General features: G+C 43.1%; 1 protein-coding gene across 1 annotated transcript; it reads right to left on the bottom strand.

Annotated features, from left to right (window-relative positions):
* Nucleotides 1–7,019: 7,019 nt before the first annotated feature.
* On the bottom strand, nt 7,020–26,689 carry IL1R2 (interleukin 1 receptor type 2). The gene is made up of 9 exons (XM_053384219.1): nt 26,676–26,689; nt 23,912–24,039; nt 23,555–23,813; nt 17,923–18,097; nt 15,349–15,523; nt 13,688–13,753; nt 9,535–9,670; nt 7,968–8,113; nt 7,020–7,437 (listed from the first exon to the last, which is right to left on the bottom strand). Exons 1-9 carry the CDS (start codon nt 26,687–26,689, stop codon nt 7,310–7,312), a joined length of 1,227 nt encoding a protein of 408 aa, XP_053240194.1. The 3' UTR covers nt 7,020–7,309.
* Nucleotides 26,690–27,171: the final 482 nt, after the last annotated feature.

Raw genomic sequence — 27,171 nt, 5'->3', positions numbered from 1 at the left:
AATTACAAAAAGATATATGACCTCATTCTTCTCCTGCCAATTTCCTCTCCATGTTAGTTCTCAGTCTATGTTCTTCAGCAGATTTATCACTGAGTTTAACTAATATAAACATCATTGCAATTTTGATGTTACAGCTAGAATTCAGAAAGAAAAGCACAGCTACTAGCCAGGATGTCTGTACTTTGTCTCCAAGGTTGGAGTAAGCATGCTTTTGAATACCTACAAACTTGGGCTCTTTGCAGATGACCTTATGGTCACAACCCCAGACCCCATAAACCCAGCAACCACATTAACCAAAGAATGTAACACCTTCACAATGGTATCAGGCCTACAGGGGAACCTTCTTTAACAACAGAGGGACACAGAAAAGGGATGGTATCTACAATATATAAAATACTACTCCAAGACACTACAAATCCCCTCACCATGATTAAAGACCAACGGGAGCATGACATAGGGTACAAAATAAACTCAACCCAATGGTCAAAAAGGTGTTCTAAATCACCATTTTAAACCAACTCAGTCTAAAGAAGAGAACTCACTCTGAAAGTTATCTATAGGTGGGTGGCTCTGTGGGTTAAACCACAGATCCCAGGACTTGCCAATCAGAAGGTCGGCAGTTCGAATCCCCGCAACGGGGTGAGCTCCTGTTGCACAGTCCCAGCTCCTGCCAACCTAGCAGTTCGAAAGCACGTCAAAGTGCAAGCAGATAAATAGGTACCTCTCCGGCGGGAAGGTAAACGGCATTTCTGTGCACTGCTCTGGTTCGCCAGAAGCGGCTTAGTCATGCTGGCCACATGACCCGGAAGCTGTACGCCGGCTCCCTCGGCCAATAAAGTGAGATGAGCACCGCAACCCCAGAGTCGGTCACGACCGGACCTAATGGTCAGGGGTCCCTTTACCCGTTACCTTTAACAGCATGGAAAAAAGGCTGTTAGGCAGCCTGGAAACCACCCACTTTTAGACATTTGTGTTGAAAGTGAAGAGATTTGAACTTGGGCCAGCAAGCAAAGGGATGTTGTGGGCAAGACTTGTATGGACCTTTCCTCTCTCCGGCCCTCTTCAGATGAATACTTCCAGCCCTGCATGGAGATGCTGGAGTAATTGAACCTGGAGCCTAGATGCAAACCAGATGCTCTACAATCCTTCTCCTTTTTAAGGCACTTCCTGATCATTTGGAAATCTTTTAGAATACTTACTGTATTATATTCTGATCATACATGGGATTCCCAATTGTCTCCCATCTAGATCAGGCCCACACTGTGGCTTTGTTTGGTTTTTCGTTCCTAGAACATCCCTGGGTCAACCAGTTTTTGAAACACTGACTTTCACCACCCATAAGCATTTCTGTTCATGCTCTTGTTCAGTAGATTTTTATGTATCAAGGAAACCTCTTCAAGCAGCCAAACAAATAAATGAAGTCTGATACAGTTAACAACATCTAGGAGGAAATGCCATAAGCGGGAGGCAATCTTCCTTCCGCCTTCATAACATGATACTTATGAAGACAGATACACAGAAACAATTGTCGAGTGATTTGGAATCATGTCGCACAACTGATTCCAGCTGCTTTCTTGAGCATCGTCCAACGGCAAAGGGAAACTCTGTTCCCAGAGATAAACCCGACACTTGAAAGGCTTATGAGCAGCCTAAGGACATTACTGTAATCCCTAAGGAAGGAATCATAAAAGAAAATAATCAAAAAAATAAAGAGCTGGTCAATTAATGAAAGGAATGAAAATGCATCTGCAGTTTTAGATGGAATCTGCCCACCCACACAAAAAAAGGAAAAAGAATCAGGAACCCAATATGTGTGATCAATGGGTTTCTCCTTCTTTTCAGTGGTGTCCAAACTTTTTTCAAAGAGGGCCAGATTTGATGAAGTGAAGGGCTGTGAGGGCCGACCAAAGTTGTTGACCTTTTTTTGGGAATGAAGTTGTTTTTTAGGATTGGAGTTGTGGAGGTTTTACCCCAGGAAAGATTTTACCCCAGGAAATAAACTACCACAGGGCGGGCTGGATTAGGGGCCCCCAAAATGGACTTTGGACGTGCCTGCTTTAATTAAATAAAGTGTGCTTGTTCTACTATAAAAAAGGTTTGGCTTGTAAACAGTTAACTAAATAAGAGGGTGAGGAAGCTGGTAGTTTACCTCTAAAATATCTCTGGGGTAGGGATTAACCGCTAAGAGTAAATATACTGCACATATCACATTACCACTTCCTCTGCTTATGTTTGAAGCATGTTATATGTAAAAAACAACAATCACTAGTGGGGGGGGGGTCCCTGAGATTTATTCCACAGTCCTGACATAGAAGAAAAAAGGTAGACAACTACAACCAGAGGAAAAATCTAATTTCAATCCTAAACACCTTAAAGGTAAAGGAGGTAAAGGTACCCCTGACCATTAGGTCCAGTCACCATTAGGTCCAGCTGGGACCGAGCAACGGGAGCTTGCCCCGTCACAGGGATTCGAACCGCCGACCTTCTGATCAGCAAACTCTAGGCTCTGTGGTGCCACCCACGTCCCATACACCTTACACTTACAAAATTAGATTAGAAGAATAATGTGGCACAAAGTGAAATGGTGTATTGCTGCACATACTCTTAACCAAGCTTCTGTGTGCTGCCTGCAAATTATAACTATTGACCAATGATTATGCAATAGTTCTACTGATGAATCTCTATTGCAGTGTTCTAATTCATTTGTTGGCGCCTGCCAACCTCCAGGTGCAAGTAGATAAATAGGGACCGCTTACCAGTGGGAAGGTAAACGGCGTTCCGTGTGCTGCGCTGGCTCACCAGATGCAGCTTGTCACGCTGGCCACGTGACCCGGAAGTGTCTGCGGACAGCGCTGGCTCCCGGCCTATAGAGTGAGATGAGCGCACAACCCTAGAGTCTGGCAAGGGGTACCTTTACCTTTACCTAATTCATTTGTTAGCTTTGTTGCCCAATTTCATCTCTGACGTTTGCTGTTGTAAGCAGCCTTACCTAGTTCAATGTCGGAGCGTATGTTTTTAAATAAAATAAACAAGATTTTGTTGTGCCAGTTTCTGAACATTAGAAATCATACGTTAAGCTGTTTTATTTTTTAAAAGCTATTTTAAAAACCCTATGAAAATATGAAAGGTTGACTTCCTTACAAAACTTACAGTACAAGTAACATTTTTTCATTAAAACTGTGTGAAAATACTGAACAGCTTGAATTTCAGATACAATACATACTAGACTATGTACATTATGGGCACATAGAATCTTGTTTTGTGGGAATTAGCTCCAAGGGAACATACTGTTTTACTTACAGCCTCTATACCAGCTCTACCTCTCCTTTAAATCAGAACCAGTGAGGGCAGTGAAGGTCCTGTGTGAGTGTCTGGAGGTGGTTGGAGGATGGATGGCGGCTAACAGATTGAGGTTGAATCCTGACAAGACAGAAGTACTGTTTTGGGGGGACAGGGGGCAGGTAGGTGTGGAGGACTCCCTGGTCCTGAATGGGGTAACTGTGCCCCTGATGGGCCAGGTGTGCAGCCTGGGAGTCATTTTGGACTCCCAGCTGTCCTTGGAGGCGCAGGTCAATTCTGTATCCAGGGCAGCTGACTACCAGCTCCATCTGGTATGCAGGCTGAGACCATAGCTGTCAACGTTTCCCTTTTTTTAAGGGAAATTCCCTTATTCCAAATAGGATTCCTCGCAAGAAAAGGGAAAAGTTGACATCTATGGCTGAGACCCTACCTGCCTGTGGACTGTCTCGCCAGAGTGGTGCATGCTCTGATCATCTCCCGCTTGGACTACTGCAAAGAGCTCTACGTGAGGCTACCTTTGAAGGTGACTCAGAAACTGCAATTAATCCAGAATGCGGCAGCTAGACTGGTGACTGGGAGTGGCTGCTGAGACCATATAACACCAGTCCTGAATGACCTACATTGGCTCCCAGTACATTTCTGAGCACAATTCAAAGTGTTGGTGCTGACCTTTAAATCCCTAAACGGCCTCAGCTCTGAATACCTGAAGGAGCATCTCCACCCCCATCATTCAGCCTGGACACTGAGGTCCAGCTCCGAGGACCTTCTGGCGGTTCCCTCAAAGCAAGAAGTGAGGTTGCAGGGAACCAGGCAGAGGGCCTTCTCGGTAGTGGCGCCCGCCTTGTGGAACGCCCTCCCACCAGATGTCAAAGAGAAAAACAACTATCAGACTTTTAGAAGACATCTGAAGGCAGCACTGTTTAGGGAAGTTTTTAATGTTTAATGCTGTATCATGTTTTTAATATTCGGTTGGAAGCTGCCCAGAGTGGCTGGGGAAACCCAGCCAGATGGGCAGGGTAATCATCATCATCATCATCATCATCATCATCATCATCATCCACTCTTCCCCAGCTTGGTGCCCCCCAAATGTTGAGTAATACAATTCCCATCAGCCTCAGCCACCACATGTTTGCTAGGACAGATGGGAATAGCAGTTCAAAACCTCTGAAAGCTGCTCTCTACTATTAACAAGGCGTCTGACATAAAACTTTTTTGTGAAAGATAAAGTAAAACTTCTGAGTTACCCATTGGACCCCTTCATTTGTTGTGTTGTGTTTTATCTTTTCCCTTCCAAAAGGAAAAGATAATAGAATCTAAAATCATAATTACATACAGAATTTATTGTTTGGAAACATTGTGGTTAACTCAACACAGACAATATCCTTTGGGGGATTGCAACAAGGGACAGAAAGCATTGTTACGTTGCTGATCACATCATTTTCTGGAAAGAAGATACTGACGAGCCAAGTCGTTTCTGGAAAATCAACTTGGGTCTGTAATAATATTACATTTCCCTTCCCATTTTCCCCAAAGACAGCTCGTCTACCATGACAGCTGCCTTTCATTCTCTAGCTACCGACCTTTGAACAAAAGCAAAACAAAAACAGAGTCACCTATGGAAGTAATTATAGTTACATATGCCTTCTTTTCTACTAATGTAGAATCATTAAATGAGTCCTTTGAAAATGAAGCAACTCTCAGACAGAGGTCACTAAACAAATATGGAGAGGTTTTTGGAAAACCTGCCAATTTGCGGTTACTATGACATCAGCACCTGGCACTGAAAGAAGGAAGGCTGACTTCTTTCTTTCAGCAAAAGCGTTGCAACACAGATTTTATCTTTGTCCATAGGGTGCAGCTGCTAATCTCAGAACAAAAGCTTTCCAAAGCTTAGAACTACTAGAGCTGGAAAAAATATCTTGGCTCCCAGACTGTTCGTAAGCCCTTTTTATTTAATGCATACACAGGTAAGACGCTGACAGATCCATACATTATATTCTAGTCACATTAGACACATTTGCCAGCATCCAAATATCTGAGAAACTCATTTCAAGAGAGCTTTTGACAGGTTTAGACAGCACCTTCCAACGCCACATGGTGAACAGCTTTTAGAACTGAGGGGAGATTCAAAGCAGCTTGGGATATTGGGTAGGAAAAATTGTTCAAAGTTATGAGGACATTCTAACGGGGATTGCACAAACAGTTCTTTCGATTACTGATCTAAGTGTTTTTATTCATTCCACATTAATAGTTTCAAGAAACGAGAGTAGTATTGAATACTCCTATTTGGGAGTGGAGTACTCCTATTCACAAAATGCTGCAATGTGGAGTACTCTTATTCGGGGTCCCTGCAGCTATGCATTTTTACAGAATGCATCATTCCACACCGCCTCCCCACAAGTGTCAGTCAGCCTTCCTTGCCCACTTAGCATGCCCAGTCTTTATTGGGCTGTTTATGGCTTGCCTCCCCCTTTGGTCCCTCCCCCCTCAAGTTTTTTTGTAGTTTTACAAATCCCAAGCCTCCTGATACCCACCTCTTGTATATGGACAGTGCCATTTTGGCTACCAAAGGATCCTCACTCAGCGAATGAATTAGATAAAAGTAAATAGGATTAAGTAAGGAATATATCCTGTCCCATCTTCTCCAAAGCTATTTAAAGGCCCAAACAACTAATGATGGTGCCTGACCTGGGAGCTCCAATAATGTCTAGAGTAGACAACATAATTTCAAGCGCCAAAGAGATTTGTGGGCCCCTTTCCTTTGCCTGCCATTTCCCCTTCCCGCTCTCACTTCCATACATCACTACTGGGAAAACCATGGCTTTAACTATACGGACCTTTGTTGGCAAGGTGATGTCTCTGCTTTTTAAGATGCTGTCTAGGTTTGTCATTGCTTTTCTCCCAAGTGAGAGCTGGACCATAAAGAAGGCTGATCGTTGAAGAATTGATGCTTATGAATTATGGTGCTGGAAAAGACTCTTGAGAGTCCCATGGACTGCAAGAAGATCAAACCTATCCATCCTTAAGGAAATCAGCCCTGAGTGCTCACTGGAAGGACAGATCATGAAACTGAGGCTCCAATACTTTGGCCACCTCATGAGAAGAGAAGACTCCCTGGAAAAGACCCTGATGTTGGGAAAGACTGAGGGGTACAAGGAGAAAGGGACGACAGAGGACCAGATGGTTGGACAGTGTTCTCGAAGCTACCAGCATGAGTTTGACCAAGCTGCGGGAGGCAGTGGAAGACAGGAGTGCCTGATGTGCTCTAGTCCGTGGGGTCACGAAGAGTCGGACACGACTAAACAATAACAACAGCCCCTTCCAGCTGTGTACTTTTCTCCCAAACTGGCTCAATTCCAGTGTCAGAGCCTAGTTGAAGGGGTAAAAGACCTGTGAGGAAAAAACAGGTGAGGGAGATGAGAGTTTCACACCCCTGGCCTCACATCCCTTTAGAAGAACAATATTTGAAGGCATTAGCTTATCATCATCCTATTTAGTTTGGGTCTAAGAAATTGCAATAAGGAATATCAGAAGCTTCCTTATACTGAGTCAGATCAATGGTTTATCAAGCTCAATATTGTCTATACGGACTGGCAGTGGCCCTCTTGGGTTTCCAACAGGGCCCTTCCCAGTCCTTCCTGGAAGTGACTTGGACTGAACATGGGGCATTCTGCATGCAAGGCCAACGCTCCACCACGTTAAGAGCCCACTAGATGAGCTATGGCCCTTCTGACACACCTTCTGCTTCTGCAAGTACCAGCCTTACTTCTGACTAATGTGAGGAGCCTCAAGCAGCAGATCTGAGAGGTAAATTAACTGGCAACAATTTGCAATTTATTTCATTAATATATATTTTTATCATCATGGGAAATTACATCAGGCTTTCCTGCCTCTGCCAGCAAAATGTCTTGGGTGATTTTTGTTTTCATCCAAAAGGTTTCTTGATATATTGGAGCACATTACCGAGCGGTTGGTTTGTTTTCATGCTAAAGGAAGAACATTTTGTCCTTTAGGACTTGGTTGCAATATATCCCCTTGCTGATCTTCTCTTCCAACATTTATGCAGGCACACTCCTCCCGCAATCGCGACAATGAGAGCCACAGGAATGAGCGCCAAGTACCAAGACGTATCGCGTTCTATAAAAATAAAATAAAAGTTGGTGTCAAACTTTGCGCAGCCTAAATAAAAAGGTAGGGGTGTTATTTCATAAAGCCCACATATTTCAAACGGAGTATTGAACTCCCAGAAAGGTCGTATGACATTTGAGGAAGAAAAATGGAAGAAACTAAGTTAAAATGTTTAACAGCATAAAAGAAGAGCAGCTCTGCTAGAGGTACTACTTCCGGTTTAGTGGAGTTTGTAACCCGAGATACCACTGTACCTCGTGGAAGCACTCTGTCTTAGCCCAACAAACACCCTTATACTGTCTGAGAATTGTTCCATGTAGCCAAATGCTGTCTACACTGACTGACAGCGCCCCCCAGGCTTTCAAACAAGGGGTTAACCCTAGCCCTATCTTGAGTTGGAAGAATTAGATATTCTCTTTGCAGTTACCAACGCAGCCATGATGCACAATCAGGTTCTCAACCCTGGTAAAGGTCTTGCAGAGCTGAACCATACATTAACAAGTAGGGCAAGAATAGTATATTCGTACACAGACACATACCTTGTTGCTTTACTTGTGCTGCACGTATTTCATGCCCGAGACTATTATGGGCAACGCATGTGAAGTCTGTATTGAAATCAGCTTCTTTCACAGGGTCAAAAATCAAGGGCACCTCAATGTAATTTTCATCATTTTCTACAAGTTCCCTAAAACAAGGAAACAGTAATTTATAGGATCACTTTTTTTTAATTGATAGCATTTCAAGAACACTGTAATTTGATTTTTTTTAGTCTAGCATTGTGTGGCGGGTGGCTGGCGAGGTGCATAACTATGGGCACAGCATTTTATAGCACATGGGAACACGTTCATTTCACTGCAACACCCTGATTTTGAATATTTTGTATTCCAAATAGTAAGAAAAGTGGGTTTGACAGGATCTCAGTAGTGAACCATTATAATGCAGTTGTTAGTTTGTCAGGGGGCTTCCAGACTGCAACCAGGGTGTTGGCATGCTTAAACCTTTTGGATTTCCCCCGGAAAGGAAAAATCCAGATTCAATGGGAGGGAATATGGGCTGCCTTTTTGATGCCAACATCATATCGACCCTGCAAAACACTTGCATGCAGGAGGAGCACCAATCCCACAATAACCACCTGTCTGGAAGCACTTTCAGACTAAAACCAGGACCATGCAGATTCATATTCTCATTCAGCCACGAAGTATACTATGGTGACTGAATCTGCTTGGAATGTGGCTTAAAGGTGAAAATATAATAAATGATGTAGAGAGGAAGCTGCAGCCCAAGATAGGAAAAGAGGTATTAGGGACCTCATAGCTACTATAAATAAATTAAGATTTGCAGGGTCTGGTGAACTTCATCTAAGAGTACTAAAAGAACTCACAGATACAGTCTCAGAACCTCTGTCTATAAACGTTGAAAATTCTTGGGAAACAGATGAGGTCCCTGTGGACTGGAGTCATTAAAAAGGGAAGAGGAACCGGGAAATGACCGACTGGTCAGCTTGACATCGATACCAGGAATGGTTCTGGAACAGATAATTAAACAGTCTGTCTGTGAACACTTAGAAAAGGATGTTGTGAGTACGAAGAGCCAGGATGGGTTTCTCAAAAGCAAATCATGCCGGACTGATCGTATTTCTTTTTTTTTTATAGAGTTTCAAACTTGGTGGATCAGGGGAATGCTGGGGATGTAGCACATCTTGATTTCAGTAAGGCTTTCGACAAAGTCCCCCGTGATATTCTTGTGGAGAAGCTGAGCTAGATGATGTTACAGTTAGGTGGCTAGCTGGAGGTGATGCCAAAGTGAAGTGTAAGAGAACTATACAAAAATGGTCAGCCTCATCTTGAACTGGGATGGGCGGAGACACAGAGACGCTTCCTTCTCATTGCTGAATCCAAAGCTATGGTAGTGGCTAGAAACCTAACAGAGGACCAAGATCTGTTAATGCTGTGAGCCTTTTCATCTTGTGTATATATGTGTAAATAGAACCACATATCCCAAAGATACTGCTATCTCAAGTGACCTCCATTTTAAAGAACTAAACCCAAGGTATGTTTTGGCACCTTCTCACTGCTCAGAGATTGGGGTGAGCGTAGTAATACTTACTGACGTTCTCCTTCTGTAACTCTGCCCTTTTGATAAAGCCTACCAATGTAAGTCTTGTTGGCTAGCCACCAAACCTCAGTATAAAAATGGCTGCTTTCTCCAGTAAGCACTTTGCATATCATTGTCAGTCGAGAACCTAGTTTTAAAAGGAAACATGGAAGTAAGAACAAACAAATGTTGAGTACTATGTTGAGCAATAATGGATATCACCACTCCTTAATTCTTAAGTCTTCTGAAGAGCTCAATAAATTCTTATTTCAGCTGACATTCAACAGCCAGGATTAAGTAGGTGTATTTTTGTTTTCATTGCATGCCCTTTGTTTTAATTGTTACCAAATCAGACTCCTTGGGAAAGGTGTGTTAGAAACTGAACTAAATAAACCAAGAAGTCTACCGGGAGAAGCAATTAGCCATTATTCATCATGTAAAGGTAAAGGGACCCCTGAAAATTAGGTCCAATCATGACTGACTCTGGGGATGTGGTGCTCATCTCGCTTTATTGGCCGAGGGAGCCGGCGTACAGCTTCTGGGTAATGTGGCCAGCATGACTAAGCCACTTCTGGTGAACCAGAGCAGCGCACGGAAATGCCGTTTACCTTCCCGCCAAAGTGGTACCTATTTATCTACTTGCACTTTGACGTGCTTTCAAACTGCTAGGTTGGCAGGAGATTCATCATGTAAATGTTTTTAGTAAAACAGGTGGAAGAAGAAAATACAATTCTCACACCACTTCTTCTGGAGTCTGATTACCTGTGGACACTTAAAGTGTTCCAAATGTCTTGGTTTTTGGCCCACTTCCAATGCAAATATTGGGCATCCAGTTCAGCGCTTGGCATACACCAGTCAAATATTGTCGTTAAACACTGCATGGTGCCAGGAATGCCACAGTATAGACAGCAGCTTACAATTTTCATATATTTGTAAGATTTATATCCCACTTTTCATCACCAAGCAATTCAGGGTGGGTCGCAACAAAAGAAATGTATCACCATTATAAGAGAACAAAGGAGGCAGTCGTGGTGAGTTCCAGCACCTCTTTTTTCAAGAAAAATAGCACTGAATGTCCTAATAAAAAGAATGCTTTAAAAATAGGTAAAAGGTAAAGGGACCCCTGATCATTAGGTCCGGTCGTGACCGACTCTGGGGTTGCGGTGCTCATCTCGCTCTACAGGCCGAGGGAGCCAGCGTTTGTCCGCAGACAGCTTCCGGGTCATGTGGCCAGCATGACTAAGCCGCTTCTGGTGAACCAGAGCAGCACACAGAAACGCTGTTTACCTTCCCGCCAGAGTGGTACCTATTTATCTACTTGTACTTTGACGTGCTTTCAAACTGCTAGGTTGGCAGGAGCAGGGACCGAGCAACGGGAGCTCACCCCCTCGCGGGGATTCGAACCGCCGACCTTCTGATCAGCAAGTCCTAGGCTCTGTGGTTTAACCCATACTTGAGCATTATTTGGCCACATTTGACCAAGCCTTTTTTGACCAATCATCTAGCCTAGTAGGGGAACCAAGAAATAGGTGGATCAGCTCTAGAGCATTGCAATAAACAACTGCTACACTCCAGAGCTTTTATCATCAGCTAACAAGAATCTAATAGGATCAATAAAATGCAACCAACCCCAACAATCTCAAGGCAAAAGTGACAGATAATTGTCCTGGCTGAGTGAAATACCTCAGGCATCCCCTGGATGAGCAACAACAGCCCACCGAAGCAACATTTCCCAGAGATGCCTGAAGCCTCAAAAGAAAAACACTTATTTAGTCAACATCCCAAAAAGAGGAGTTGGAAGAGATGCTGGTGGCAAGTGAGTTTTTGAGCAGAGTCTGAACAGTTTCTTACAGAATTAAAGCAATAAGAGTCAAGCTTGTTTAGCTGATGACCCTTTCTATTTATGCTAGCCAGCAACATGTGGCTTAACCACATCCTTCTTGACTAAGGCAAACATTCCAATAGCCTAGAATAGCATGAGTCACTGTACTTGTTTGCACATGGAATATTTTATTGCTGCAGAGAAGTTTTTGTTTTTTTTAATGACATTTGCTGGATCTCATTCAAAAGCACGGTATCAGCCGGAGATGGCCCTGTCTTCACAGGGCATTAGGTACAAAATATCCTTCTCCCATGAAGGCACAATAAAAATATATACTTTGTTTGAAAGGAAATCACTTTCAAACTTGTGCAAATATTTAGCAATACTGATCACTTCCTCAACGCTTTTTTTTTTTTGCAAATATGCCAAGTTAGACTTGAGAACACAGTGAAGCCTTTGATACATACCATCTGCACTTGTCCGAATGATTACCAAGATGCAAGAAAATTACACATGTTGTTGTAAAATTGTCTGACTGGTGATACCATTTGTTTAAAATTAATACAAATTATTTTTTTAAAAGATGAAAAAACAGCCTAGATTTAGCGACAGTATAGGCCAACCTAGAAACCTACTGCCTATCGATTGCAGAGGTCATGTTGACATCCTCATTTCCTTCTACATTTGAAGACTTGCTCACACAGAATCCATGGTAGCTTACTAGCTTACCCAGACCATGAGGTTCTTGGTTCAAATTACCCAGAGTCCCTGTAACTTTCATCAATTCTTTTTAGGACCTGGTATATGTGACCACTTGTAGACAAGCACACATCTCAGATAAGGTTCTGGGCTCCATATCCCAGCCAGCTTTTGACCTCTAGGTTGCCACAATGTGTTATGTACATGGGGCTGCCTCTGAAGATGGTTCAGAAACTTCAGCTGGTACAGAATTCAGCGGTTGCTTACCAGGGCAAGATGGTATGAGCATATAATGTCAATCCTGGCCTGACTGAACTGGCAGCCAGTTTTCGGGTCTGATTCAAAGTGCTATTTTTGACCTATGAAGCCTTAAACTGCTCAGGACTGCAATACTTCAAGGACTGAAGCGGCCTTTTCTGAGGTGGCCCCTTGCTTGTGGAACGCTCTCCCCAGGGAGCCTTAACTGGTGCCTTCATTACATATCTTTAGGGTCCAGGCAAAAATATTCGTCTTCTCCCAAACCTTTGGGCTAATTAAACAATATATAGCCTTTTAAAACTGCACCAGGGGGCAGGGACAGTATGGTTTTCTTTTGTTACTACAGTATGCATTTTGGTGTTGTATTATTGTAAACCACCCTGTGATCCTCAAATGAAGGGCAATATAGAAATTTAATAAAAATAAAAAGATTTTGGTAGGAGGTCTGGTGAAAACCTTTAGGTTAATAATGGGGGGGTGGCTTTTTCATTTCTTTTGCAAAACTGGTTTATCCAAAGAGCACACACATTCCTACATTTCCGGAATAGCTATTAAACAGAAGAAATAAGTGTTCCATATTGATGACTTTTCCCCAAACATACAGAACACTCTTTTCTGCACTACACCTATGTCATCTTTTTTTCTACTTCAAGTGTCGTGCATAGGTTCTCACAACGATATGGACCATATCTTTGACACCATGGTAGAGGAACAAAGTGCCAAGACTTTTTTAAGTGTTGTCCAAAGAAGAAAGCAAGTGCAAGCAACAAAATGTCTTGAGAATTGTAGTTTGATGAGGGTGATCTGCTAAGAGCTCTAACACCTAGACCCCTACACCACCCCTAGACAGAACTTCAGTTTCGAAAGAACCCTGGATAAGGAGAATTAGAGCCAAAAACCTATTTTCCTGTATTCAAGTTGTACTTGTTCCATTTGTTTTAAAATACATGGAAGCCGCAGGTGGTTGAGTGGTCACCATGTCCCACCAGCTGTTTGTTCAATCAAAATCACCCCAGTCTGGTTTCTGCCCAAGGAACTGGCAAGGAAAAGGTTCAGCTCCTCCACTCCTTTCCTCAGTTTTGAAGACATGAAGGAACAAGGGGGGCAGGGAGAGAGAATCATGACATGACACAATATGTGTAAGTTTGGTTTGGCCCTGTTCGCAAAAGGCTGAATTGTGGAGACTCCTCAGGATGCAACAGACATCATTAATTCTGCCACAATTATAGCAAAGTCAGTAAAGCCACCATTAGCTGTTATTATGGTTGGAACTAATATAGTACTAAAACCCACTGGTAAGAAATTTAAAGCTGAGTTATAATTCTTATTTTGTAACATAAGGGTACTTTGTTTTCAGAAACGACTTGAATAAATTGTTGGCCTTACCGAGACCTGCTAATGTAATCTTTTCATTTGGGTAGACAATCACAGGTCGGCTTCTCTTCTTTTGGCCTAGTGAGAGTTCAGAGAACAGATGTTTCAGAGAATTACATCCGCTTTTCTGATACAACAATAGTTTCCATTATTTACCAGGATAAAGAAATAACCTCTCTCAAAAGAATAAGGCACGGCTGAAATGTAACTGTTATCACCAGAATGAACATCCAGTGCATTCAGAGATCTTGTCTCTCTCTCTTTCCTCTCTCTTTGCTCTGTGAAATTTTCAGAGGTTCTCAGCTTGTTTAAAATAAATTGAAATGGGGGAAGAATGTGCAGTTCTTACCTTGATCTGAAAACACATTAAGCACACTACCACCCCCTGCTGGTCAGCCTGACTAACAGGTAAATTAACATATATTTCTATATTTATTTAACAGAGCAGCAAAGAAACCTGTACAAATTTAAAAATAAAAAGGGGAGAGTGAGATAGGTGTATTTGTCTACCCTTTCCCACTATTAGTTAAATATTGCATTCCCCGAGCTAATGGAAATCACCTCCCAGGGCTCTCTTTTGGCATAAATTACTTGGTTTCGCAAGCGGAGGCATTTAAGCCACAAGTATTCTACCTCCCACAAAGGCTGTGAATTCCTCACACTTCCACTGGCCACTAGCCAGCGATCTTAGTTCTCTTCTGAAACTATTTCAGGCTCTTATCGGAAGCAAATAGCTGGAATGTTGTGCTGGGTAAGCTCAGGGCTTTAGCAATTGGCAGTTGCAATGATGAGAAAGAGGAGGAGTCTTTTCTTTCGCTGCCAAAATACATCCCAGGAAAGCTGTTTAGAGTCAGGATGTGCATATTCTGTGCATCTGCAGTTGGGCAACTTTTCTGACCCTGAGGGAGACATTCTTTTGACCTCAACAGAAGAGTGTTTTGGGCTGTGACGAGCGGTAAGGGGCTAGATGGGGAGGCCCCATGGCTCGCATCTGGTCCATGGAGCATAAGTTCTCCACCTCTGGTCTAAACTGACCGGCAATGGCTCTCCAGGTTTGCAGTCTTTTCCTGCCTTGCATAGAAATGCCACAGATTAAACTGTCGTTTGCATAGCTTATGTTCTGAGCAGTGACTCCTTGCTACGCATATTTCAACAATATGCACATTTGTATAATTGATCCATGTGGAAAATTCAAAGTTTAAAGGGTAAAAGTAAAGGGACCCCTGACCATTAGGTCCAGTCGTGGCCAACTCTGGGGTTGCGGTGCTCATCTCGCTTTATTGGCTGAGGGAGCCGGCGTACAGCTTCCGGGTCATGTGGCCAGCATGACTAAGCCGCTTAGGCGAACCAGAGCAGCGCACGGAAACGCCGTTTACCTTCCCGCCGGAGCGGTACCTATTTATCTACTTTACTTTGACGTGCTTTCGAACTGCTAGGTTGGCAGGAGCAGGGACCGAGCAACGGGAGCTCACCCCATCACGGGGATTTGAACCGCAGACCTTCTGATCGGCAAGTCCTAGGCTCTGTGGTTTAACCCACAGCGCCACCTGCGTCCCTTTTCAAAGTTTACTTCATACCAGATTTGTATTTTTTTAAGCAAAGAAAAGTGGATCATCTGTACGTACAGTCCTGCCCGTCATTGCGTACTTTAGTAGTTCAAGAGTAAACATTACCAAGTGTTTCTAACTGAATGGTCCTGGTGATGTTATATTGTCCCGCTTCATGCCGAAAGGTCAGCTGGCAAGTATAGTAGCCTGAATCATCCAAGGACACAGAATTTATGATGAGATAATTTGTGCCCTTCAAAACAGCAAATTTCTTATTGTCAATGTCCAAAGGTGTTGAGTCCTAGAAACAAAACAAAAAAGTACACAAATAAAATAGGCAGCCGAACATTTAGTAGCGAAATACAATGCTTCAGTGCCAAGGAGTCTTAAGGTGATTTTTTTTCAGTGAATTCTTAATGTCACTGAACAACTTTAACATCCATTGATGCAGCAGTGATGGCATTTTGGAAAGGCCATGAAACACTGGGAAGACTTTGCAGCAGGGGTCTGATTCCTGACAGATTCCAAAGCAGAAAAGTACCTCAAATAAGCTTTTTATACACAATGTCCACATAAAGCTTAAATGCCACTGTTTATTACTGTGTACATGAGCACAGAGGATCTTGCAGTAAGCACCAGACTCACACCTTTCCCCCTCCTTCTCCCCCCACAGAGTCAGAATAAGAGTTATTTTCATTTTCCACGAATCCTGGTTTATTACATTCAAACCAAGGGCAGTGGTTTAAAACAAGCTCTGACCAGTTTAAAAACAGGCCAACTTAAAAAACAAACCAACCATGGATTATGAAGCTGGCTTCCTTAACTAAGCAGGGTTTGCAAATGTGACTATTTGGTTTACACTTTGACTCGCTTCAGTTTCCGTGTGGTGCCAGGAAAGGAGAGAGATCTTTGTTAAAGTCTTGCAATAAGCCACATGGTTACACAATAATGACTAACTGTTGTAGTGGCAGCGTAAGTGGAAAATTCCATATTGTATTGATCAATCAATGATAGATTAAATGAGGACAAGCCTCCGTTTCTGGTCCATATCACTTTCACATGTGTTCACCCAAAAAACTTTTCCATCCCATATGTGCATTAAAGTTTGTTTGTTTGTTTTTTTATTAAAAATCTGAACAAAAATCAACATTTGGGTGCTTATTCTTAACTGCATTTTCGCTTAAAACATGCATTTTGTTTTCTCTCCGGATATGTATCTTTAAACATGTTCTGATCATTTATATTGAACCGAAAATTATGTCAACAGCATCTGGAGAAGTGTGAGATCTGACGGGCATGTTCTGATCCACACATTAGTCAGTCCAGGAATTGCAGATTAGGTCAGTTTATATCAGAATGAGCAATGATCAAATTCCTCAGGCAAACCTGATCAAAATGGTTCTCCATCACAAAGTCAACTTGGCACGATTCCAGAATAACTTTGTAAAATGATATTGTGATCCTGGGTTTCACTTTCCATTATTGGCCAGACACTGTTATCACTAAATAAAAACTCATGGTCTAGTCAGTTGCTGACAGACCTGGTTTCTGGTGAAAGGGCTATAAACTACAGATAAATTTAGCAGGGCTCTGCAGGATTTCAGAACTACTGCCCTCCAGTTACCAAGTCATTAGTGTCAAAATTAAATGTGCACCATGCACATTCATAATTCAATAAAATTTACACGTGGAAAATGGTTTGTTTAGAATTTGGACGGAGTGGATGGCTTTAACCAAGAGAAAAGGAGGAAATTAGTTTTAGCGAACTAAATTAAGTGCTGTGCAGTTCCAAAAAAATAAAATAGCCTCAGGCTTTGGACTCAACTTAGCATGGTTCTCTTGGAGCAGAACTAATGTTGTATCTAGTCTAGCATTCTGAGTCTAACATGATTCTTAACATAACCAAGGCACAATGGCAACAACCTTTTCTTTTGGCATCAGTATCTGATGTTCAGGGCTATGCTAAGGTTACCAGATTTTTTTCAATGAATCCAGGGACACTTTTCAACTTCAGTAGGAATGACAGGATTTTGTATGGGGACTGATTTGTAAATCTGGGGACTGTCCCCGGGAAACAGGGACATCTGGTAACCTTAGGCTAGCTGCCTCTGAACATAAAGAACATTTGGGGTTTTTTTAAAAAAAAGCTCATGGTGGACCTCTTCTTTGTGAAAACAGCTTGTCATCTTAAATGCAAATATTCTACAAACAAAGCAACCTAATGAAACTTTCAGGCTATTGTATCAAAGCTTTAACTCAAGAGCACATCTTCAGGCCACCATAATCTAAGGTCCTTTTTCAAAGCTACAGCTAATTAATCTGATCCTAGGCTAAGGATAGGTACGTAATTTATGTCCCTTGAGATGTGGTTGAACTACAGCTCCCATAATCCTGGACCCCTGGTCATGCCAGCTGCAGATGGTGGAAATCTAGCAACATCTGGAGGACCATTGCAGCCCCGTCCCTGGTCTTAGCAGAGTTGGCCACAATTCAACTAAGATGCCAATTCAAATGAATGGGCTTAGGCATGTCATAGCCCTGCATAGGACCCTGTGCAATTTCTACCATGATGTCAACGTCTTATATTATTCTGCCTTTCGTTCTGAGTGCAGTGCAGATGATAGTCCCTTGTGGGTTTGGATACTGGAAGTCCAAGTTCAAATTCCCAAACTGCCATGAAGAAATTACCCATAATAATACCTTGTACCATTTGAGTTCGTAGTTTGTATTCTTTTGTACAAAACTCTCCAAGGCCGGACAGACAACCTTTCCAGGACTAAATGTGAAAGCCTTCTGGAGATAGGAAATATTACGAACAGCGCTTTTCTCCACAACTGTGAGATGAACAGACACATCAGCACAGTAAGAAGAATTCCTGCAGGCGGAGGGCAAATGGGCAGGGGGGGAGAAGAAGAAACACGGCATTCATACACAACAAGGGAAGATTTATCATTGCACCATAACCCACCATTGTTTTTTATTATTCAGATTTAACCATTTTGAACAATTAAGTACACACAGGACACTTAAATCACCACCCTCTGAAAAAGCATCTGAAAAAGAGGCTGAGGGAACACTCCACAAGGGAGGGTGTTTGAAAAAAGGATGAGGGACTGCCAGCTCTGCAGGCAAGGGGTGACATAACCGGGCTCTTGAGCCCCACAGGGGTGCCACAGAAAGAATGTACAGTGGTACCTCGGGTTAAGAACTTTGCTTCAGGATGAGAACAGAAATCGTGCCCCAGTGGTGCAGCAGCAGCAGGAGGCCCCATTAGCTGAAGTGGTGCTTTAAGTTAAGAACAGTTTCAGCTTAAGAACGGACCTCCGGAACGAATTAAGTTCTTAACCAGAGGTACCACTGTAGCTGGTCAAGGGATCTGTGGACTCAGAAAGGCCGAAAACCTCTGCCATATGATGTCAGGACTCGGGAGTTGTCCTGCTTCCTCTTGTGAGCTAAACAGCCAGAACTGAAAATCTGCCTTATTGACTTCAGTATAAAAGGGATCAATAAAGCCATCAGCTGACTTGCGCTTAAATGGCAATCTTGGTGAAAATAGGAGAAGCCCAGGTGTTTGAGAGGTACCGATATTGGCAGCACAAGTTTGATCAGGCTGCAGGAATAGGCAGATAACCTTCAGAACAATCCAGTGGCCCTTTCACCAGTGTAAGTGTCACAGAGATAGGATTCACATCAATGCAAGGGCCATTGGGTTGCCATTTAGATGCTGTATAATAGATATGACCTATGACTCCTATGGAGAAACTGCCACGGATACTGGGGACTCAGCTATGCAGCTGCAAATATAATGCTTTAAGTGCGTTTTAAGAGCATTATACAAATGTGGCACTAGATGGCAATGGTGAGCTTATGGCAAATTCAATATATATTTTCAAAACGTTTTTTTTAAAAAGCATTTTCGCAGCGTTTTATATGTGTGCGTCTAGATTCCACCAGGGTGTAAGCAAGGAGCAATGCACACTTTGCGTTCCATTGATTTGTTTGTTGTTTTGTTTTGTGTGGAGGGTCTGATGAGGAATTTATGCAGTTGGAAAAATCTGCTTAAAAAACAAATAAACAGTCATGTAATGCAAAGCCACCATTGAATACAGCTCAGGGTGTGTGTTGTTTTTTAAAAGCTAGATTAAACATTTAAAATATTTTATCTGAGGCATAAGAGAAGCCAAGGTCACCAACTGCAGAGAGTATGGAATTTTTTCACTGATGGGGGCCCTTCTTTGGTGTAATGTTTGAAATAGCCCCAGGTTTGTACATTGTCTAAAAGATCCAGCTATATTGATGTGCTATATACAATTCTGGTGTATCTTGATTCTTTTTTTCTCTCTTTTTAAAAAGTAATTGTATGGTTGATTTTATGCTGTTCATCACCATATATTTTTTCTTAATATTGGTGGAATCAAAACTTCTGAATATGTTAGTTTGCACATAGATTTTCTGTCCTTAGAAGCCCTGACAAAATTGTTGTTTACGGTTCCTTGAGCAAAAGCTGTAACTATTAAACCAGCCTACATTTGTGATAGGGACGCGGGTGGCGCTGTGGGTTAAACCACAGAGCCTAGGACTTGCTGATCACAAGGTCAGCGGTTCAAATCCCCGCGATGGGGTGAGCTCCCATTGCTCAGTCTCTGTTCCTGCCAACCTAGCAGTTCGAAAGCACGTCAAAGTGCAAGTAGATAAATAGGTACTGCTATGGCGTGAAGGTAAATGGCATTTCCATGCACTGCTCTGGTTTGCCAGAAGCGGCTTAGTCATGTTGGCCACATGACCCGGAAGCTGTACGCCGGCTCCCTCAGACAATAGGTGAGCGCCACAACCCCAGAGTCGGTCACGACTGGACCTAATGGTCAGGGGTCCCTTTACCTTTACCTTTTTATTTGTGATAAAGGGAAGTCCTTTGCAACCTGAGGACCGGGCTGAAAAAGGTGTATGTTGTTCGGCTCATGATTACTTGGCAAGGAACTGCATAGGTTTGTCTTGGATTTTTAATTCGGACATAATATCTTCCAGATGAATTTGCTTGTGGGATTAATATAGAGGCATTATAATGGAAATGACATTATGAAAGAAAACGACATCAGCTGCTGACTTTTTCACCGAAAAAATCATTTACATATCCTCTGCAATAAGTGACCTCTTTCTGCACGTATGCCAGTCCCCCTGAGGTTTACACTGGAAGTCTTGCATACTTTTCATTGCACATGTCTCTTTCCACTCAGTGGAGTAACTTCTGGTATTAAGTACATTGCAATGCCACAGGACACTGAGCACATCTGTGTTTCTCTACCTTGGGACACTTTTCTGTCTGTGCAAGACTGCTAAAATATTGCACAGAGGTAGTGTAAGAGCTGTTTCATCACTATCAGGCTCAACAGCATCAGTATCACTCTCAGCAGAGATAATTTATTTTGGGGGGGGACATCTTTTCTGTTTATTAGCAATGACCAATGTAAGACATTTGAAAATACAAGCCCATCCCCTTACATCTTCCGTTTCTTACTGGAGGGCTAAATGTGATCGAAATTACTTGTGGATGTCACTTTTAGCCATTGACTGCTACAAGGATGACACAAATCCAGATGTTCAAACAGGTGGCAACAGGTGGGACCACAAGAGACCAGTTGTGTAAGGCACCACTTTCTGCACTCTAGACAGGCTCCCTTTTCTAAACGCATGCCCTGAACAGACATCACGGACAGTTTAAGGCCAAACCCTGCCAGCTGCTGGTGCCTATCGCCCATGAACTGGTTTTTTAATTACTTCTTTTCTTCCGCTTTTTAACAAAATGCAGACACTGAGGCTATAACTTGAGGAGGAAAATTGATGCCGTGGAGGGGAGGTTTCTTGACCTTCCCTTTCCTTGAGCCATTTAAAAAAAAAATCACACCCATAAAGATGGAAAGTGTACGTTAGGCTGCCGCAAGGTTTCTGCCTGGCTACTTGCATTCATCAAGCCCAGAAGGAAGCTTCTCTTTTCCAACCCCATATCGTGGACTATTCATTAGGTAAAGGTAAAGGGACCCCTGACCATTAGGTCCAGTCGTGGCCGACTCTGGGGTTGCAGCACTCATCTTTATTGGCCGAGGGAGGCGGCGTACAGCTTCTGGGTCATGTGGCCAGCATGACTAAGCCGCTTCTGGCAAACCAGAGCAGCGCACGGAAACACCGTTTACCTTCCCACCGGAGCGGTACCTATTTATCTACTTGCACTTTGATGTGCTTTCGAACTGCTAGGTGGACAGGAGCAGGGACCGAGCAATGGGAGCTCACCCCGTTGCGGGGATTCGAACTGCCGACCTTCTGATTAGCAAATCCTAGGCTCTGTGGTTTCACCCACAGCGCCACCCGCGTCCCGGACTATTCGTTAGCCCACACTAAAAACAAAGCAGCACTTAATGTGACCATTAATAACCACAATTGTAACCTTTAATAAGTATGCATGGTGCTTTCTAGAGTGATAATGTTAATAATCATCAAAACATTGCAGGGTCTTCAAAGCTCATTTCATGCTCCTCTCCTTGCAGAAGATACAGATGCCCCAAGCTCTTCCCCTCAACTAGTTGCATTTCAGTGAGTGCTTTGCCCTTCCTCTTTCCATACCACCTGCAAAGTGCCACATGCATAGGTAAAGGTAAAAAATAGGTAAAGGACCCCAGTCAAAGACGACTGTGGGGTTGCAGTGCTCATCACGCTTTCTGGCCGAGGGAGTTGGTGTTTGTCCACAGTTTTCTGGGTCATGTGGCCAGCATGACTGAACTGCTTCTGGTGCAACGGGACACTGTGACGAGTGCCAGAGTGCACAGAAACACCGTTTACCTTCCCACCACAGCAGTACCTATTTATCTACTCGCACTGGTGTGCTTTCGAACTGCTAGGTTGGCAGGAGCTGGGACAGAGTAACAGAAGCTGGCTCCATTGTGGGGATTCGAACCACCGACCTTCTGGTCCACAAGCCCAAGAGGCTCAGTGGTTTAGACCACAGCGCCACCCTCATCCCTTGTAGTGCCAGACATACACAGAGTTCAAGACATCCCCTTGCAGGAGAAACATGACTGTCCTCCTCACTCCACACAAGAAACAAGGATGTCAAAGAAAGGTAGCGTAAGCCACTTCCACATTCTGCGACCACCATTTAAAAATAGTAATAATAATGTCCAGAGCTGAGGAGCCATACCCTCTTGTGGCTAGGCTTCACATTGTATTGGTGATGGATGCAACATGTCGTTCCTTCTCTTGCAAGGGCTGCACTTCCCTCAGGAACAATAATGCCTGAGTTAGATGTAGCCACATGATCCAATGCAGCTAAACATTATTATAATGCAACACTGACTTTGGGGGAGCTGGTTTTCCCGTGATAGTCACACCAAGCTTCAGTTATAGGATCTGAGCCTTGTTCTTAGTAATGAAAGAATAGTTACACTGAAGCGTGCCCAACTCCTAGGGGCAGAGGGGTCTTTGGCCCCCTCAATATTTGCTGGCAGGGGATCAGGTCCCCTTAATGTTGAGGGGGTGGAGGAGGCCTAGCACAGCACAGTTCCCTGGGTGGCTCCTCCTGAGTGTGAGAGAGGAAGCTGTTCCACGTTGGGTTCCCTGCTTGGCCTCTCCCTGAAGATGCGAGTCGCACATATGACATGTATGCATGCCACATGCCACACACACCAATATTGGGTACAATATGGTACCTTTGGTACACCGAAGTTATGTGAATGAAGATGGCCTCAGATAAGGTAAAGGTAAAGGTACCCCTGCCCGTACGGGCCAGTCGTGACCAACTCTGGGGTTGCGCGCCCATCTCGCTTAAGAGGCCGGGGGCCAGCGCTGTCCGAAGACACTTCCGGGTCACGTGGCCAGCGTGACAAAGCTGCTCTGGTGAGCCAGCACCAGCGCAGCACACGGAAACGCCGTTTACCTTCCCGCTAGAAAGCGGTACCTATTTATCTACTTGCACTTAAGGGTGCTTTCGAACTGCTAGGTGGGCAGGAGCTGGGACCGAACGACGGGAGCTCACCCCGCCACGGGGATTCGAACCGCCGACCATACGATCGGCAAGTCCTAGGCGCTGAGGTTTTACCCACAGCGCCACCGCGTCCCTGGCCTCAGATACATTGCAGCAAAAAAAATCCAATGCATTCAGTCTCTGCTCTAAAGAACTCTTACTTCTAAATGCATCTTACCTTTTCCAACACTTGATAAACAGTACCCCAGATCTGTCTTGTAAATCCATTGCCAGTAAGTCTTCAGTGATGCATGAATACGCATGTTATCTGGTTAACCCTATGTAGCCTAGGCTAACAGTCTTGTGCCTTAGAATGCCTACCTTCGAGTGCAGATATATTCCCCAGAATCCTCACTGGAAGCTGGCAAAAACCAAAGAGCATCATCTTGTAAAAGAATTCTTGTTTCTCTGTATCCTGCAGGGATAATTGTTGCTGAACCATTTTTCCCCCAGGTGAGATTCAAGGGCTGATCAAAAGCATCCATATGTTTGTATCTCAAAGGAGGGCATTTGAGGACCACTGGTTCTCCTGCCAGTACAAAAGTGGACCTGAAATGCACGGTGCGATCGTGGCAATTATCTACGTAAAAAAAAAATGGCTTTGTATTAAAAAGAAGAAGAAAGAAACACTGGAATGTTCTAAACCAGGACTTGGCTATTGATGGTTACTGCTTTCACCTGCACTTCCCGTAAGCTGGATTCTGAAGGCAGAAGTATCCAGTGTATTGGCAATGAAAATACATAAGAGCCTGGGCACCATATTCCGTAGAAAACAGGAAAGAGAAAGATGGATGACACCTTGGAACCTGCGAATGAGAAGAAGAGTGTCATAACAACAGAAGTGTTCTAAACGAGATGGTGACTAAACTACTTTATTTAGAACAAACTGTTAGGCATGAGAAAAGCCCGCCAGAAATATCTCTTCAATTGCCTGACAGCCTTGTCTCTAGAGCTCCTGGGCTTAAAACTGGGACTGGCAATACTCCAGACTCTGATGAAAACATGGATTGGATTCCCTTTACATAGTGGTGGCCAAACTTCTTAACAACTCAAGCCCAGAGTACAAAACAGTGTTTCTGTTGTGGACAGTGAAGTGCATATGCTGTACTGCTCCATCACAAGTGCTTGGAGTAACTTTGCTTCTCGTCTATTGAACTTGGGAGCAGATAGTCTAGTACTGGACTGGAAGACTTCAGACTGGATTATGGCATAGATGGACTCATGGGACCCTCCTGTTCCATCCTGAAGTACCACAGTCTCCGGCTGCCTGTGGCAGGTTTGCCAGGCATGTTCTAAAACCAGGGTGACCAAATTGGTACCTGTCAGATGTTTAGGACGACAACAAACACCATCTGATGCTCAGCCTGTATATATGTGTGTAAAAAAACCCCTCATATATCACAAAGGCACCACAGCTTCCAATGACCTATGAACCAAGACCAAAGTATTCTACACTTTTTTAAAAAAAATGTAAATCACTTTGAGGCTTCTTTTTGTAGTAAGTTGACAAGTAAACATAACAAATCAAAATAAATGTGTTGGCCCCCCTGAAGTGTCTCAACACTTGGAAGCTAGGCTGTGTGCAACTGGGGGTGAACAACTTAATGTGTTGTTCTTAATATGGATTACCTCAGGCATCCATTTTCACCTCAAATTTCTCCGCTCCACATTATTTCTCCCAACTGACAGTTGACTGCTCTTCTCTGCTGACTAGAACCACCAGCCAACCAAAGTCTTATTGTTTTCCAGACCAATCAAAATGAATTTAAGTGATCCAAGCCACATCTACAAATACTAAAAGTGATGATCTCTCTCAGTTTTCAGAATCTGCTACCAAGCAGCTACTGCTAAACAGGCCTGCAATATAGTAACAGTGCAAGGTTGTGACTTTGACAGTCACACTCTGACATCAACACAGACCACATAACTTCCCCTCACCCCAGCACAAAACATAATTGTGGGCACAGCATTTCTCCACAGTCATATATTCATATTTAAGACCTGTGACCTCCTAAATTCAGGGGACTTAAAGCTAGGTGTTTCTAGTATTGCTTGATGAAAGGCTTCCAAAACACTGTCTTTTAAGCTTGTCATCATCACACAATCTTTTTTGTGCAACCAAAGTTTACTTTAGAAGGGATACTGTTTGCTAAAGAGAGATGGTTCTATTGTGTGTTGTGAGCAAACCCAAATCTTTCCTTAGATTATTTATGTATGTAAAATATGGCTACTTTAAATACTTTGGCTAGAACTCAACTTTCAGCAATTTAAAATTATTATTTTGGCTTATTATTCTGGTTTCTTATTGTTGTTTCCTAAACTCCACAGGAAGAAGCTTGCTGAAGGATATTTGAATTAAGTTCATGGTTACCAACTATTCGGTATCTGAGCACTGAAAATACATGGACTACACATTACTCAATACATTTTGTGCAAGTTCATGTTTCCGGTTCTAATCTGAAACATGAGTCATGTCCTCCAAACCAGGATATAAGCCAAAATCAAAATACGGGAAGTGGGCACACTGTCTTTCTCTAAAATTTAACCTTCTGAATATAGCTGACCAAGCTTTTTCTGTACCATCTAAAGTTCTTCTGACAGCAACTCCAGCCACTGGCCAACCTTAGCCCCCTAGATTGTGAGAATGATTTTCCTATCCTTGGGGACATCAGATAGAACCCAAGTCCATTGGCTCCCAGTAAGAGTGATGGATACATGATTGCTTTGGGCAAGGGAAAGGGGGATCTTTCTCTGGTGGGAAAGAGAGGTGCATGCGTAGGATAGCATGCACAGGGAAATGCTGAGGTGCAAATCAGTCCCCTTTGGCATAAAGTCAAGGGGGAACAGGCAACAGAATGTGGAAAGGGGCCAGTGGATCTCTATGTCCTTAGAAGACTAGGAGTACAAAGCCATGTGCCACAAATCTACATATAGCAGTTTGTATGCATGGATGCAAATTTAGACTGACTTCTGTCCTATAAGCAAAGTTGCAAAAGCAGGAAGGGGCAGCTAAGAGCCCCTGGACCACCCACTAGAACACCCCACAATGGGTGGTTTTAGTCCTGAGTTTTTGGAGTGGGCTATAGGAGGCAAGCAGTGTCCATTTACCTCTCAGCAGAACAGACATGCTGTAAACCAACCAATGTTGACTATATTTCATGCCCTTCATGCATGAAAGCAAAACCAAAACCTCATGGAAGCCTTTCATTCCTTGACAAAAGGTTTCAATTTTTAGTCACATGGAACCTACAGAGTTTTACTTCACCAAAAATAGTTCTGTGAAGGCCTCTGCATACATATTATAGTCAATAAATGGTTGCAAGAACTATCAGCACTCATATGCTTGGTCCATTAGCTCCCCCGCCCCTCCTTTTGAATAAACAATCAAACTGTCCATGTTTTATTACTCTGCTATCTCCATAAAGAAACATTTCACACTTACCCAGATCTCTCCATCTTTTGTCTTGGAACTTTTCAAAGAGCTGTAAAGTACTTTATCTTAATGGAAGAGTCTCAGCAGATGGACTTATATCTATATATATCAGAAAAACTTACGAAAATTTTCCCAAGTTACCCAATTCTGATTTGTCAGAACAAAAGAGGTATGAGGTACACCTTTCCAGCGTTTCGAGGCTCTGGGGAACAAAAAAACCCAATACTTGTTCAAAGCAAGGGGAAGTGACTTCCTTTTTTGTGACGCTGTTTCTTTCCAGTGGAGGGAAAAACTTGCAATTAACCTCAGACAACAAAAGTCTTTTTGCTGTTGCCAATCATTTGACAATGTTAGCATTTGTAGGGCTGTCAGCCAGAAAAAAAGAAATTAAGTTGATCTTCTACGTTATAACCATTAACTGGTTATAACGTATAATAATTTTTTTATTATTCATTAAATTTCTATACCACCTTTCATGCGAAGACCACAGGACGATTTACAATAT

Source organism: Podarcis raffonei, chromosome 4 (assembly GCF_027172205.1).
Source record: "Podarcis raffonei isolate rPodRaf1 chromosome 4, rPodRaf1.pri, whole genome shotgun sequence".
Lineage (NCBI taxonomy): Eukaryota > Metazoa > Chordata > Lepidosauria > Squamata > Lacertidae > Podarcis > Podarcis raffonei.
The sequence above is the reverse complement of the archived record's forward strand: the minus strand, read 5'-3'. Positions and strand labels throughout refer to the sequence as shown.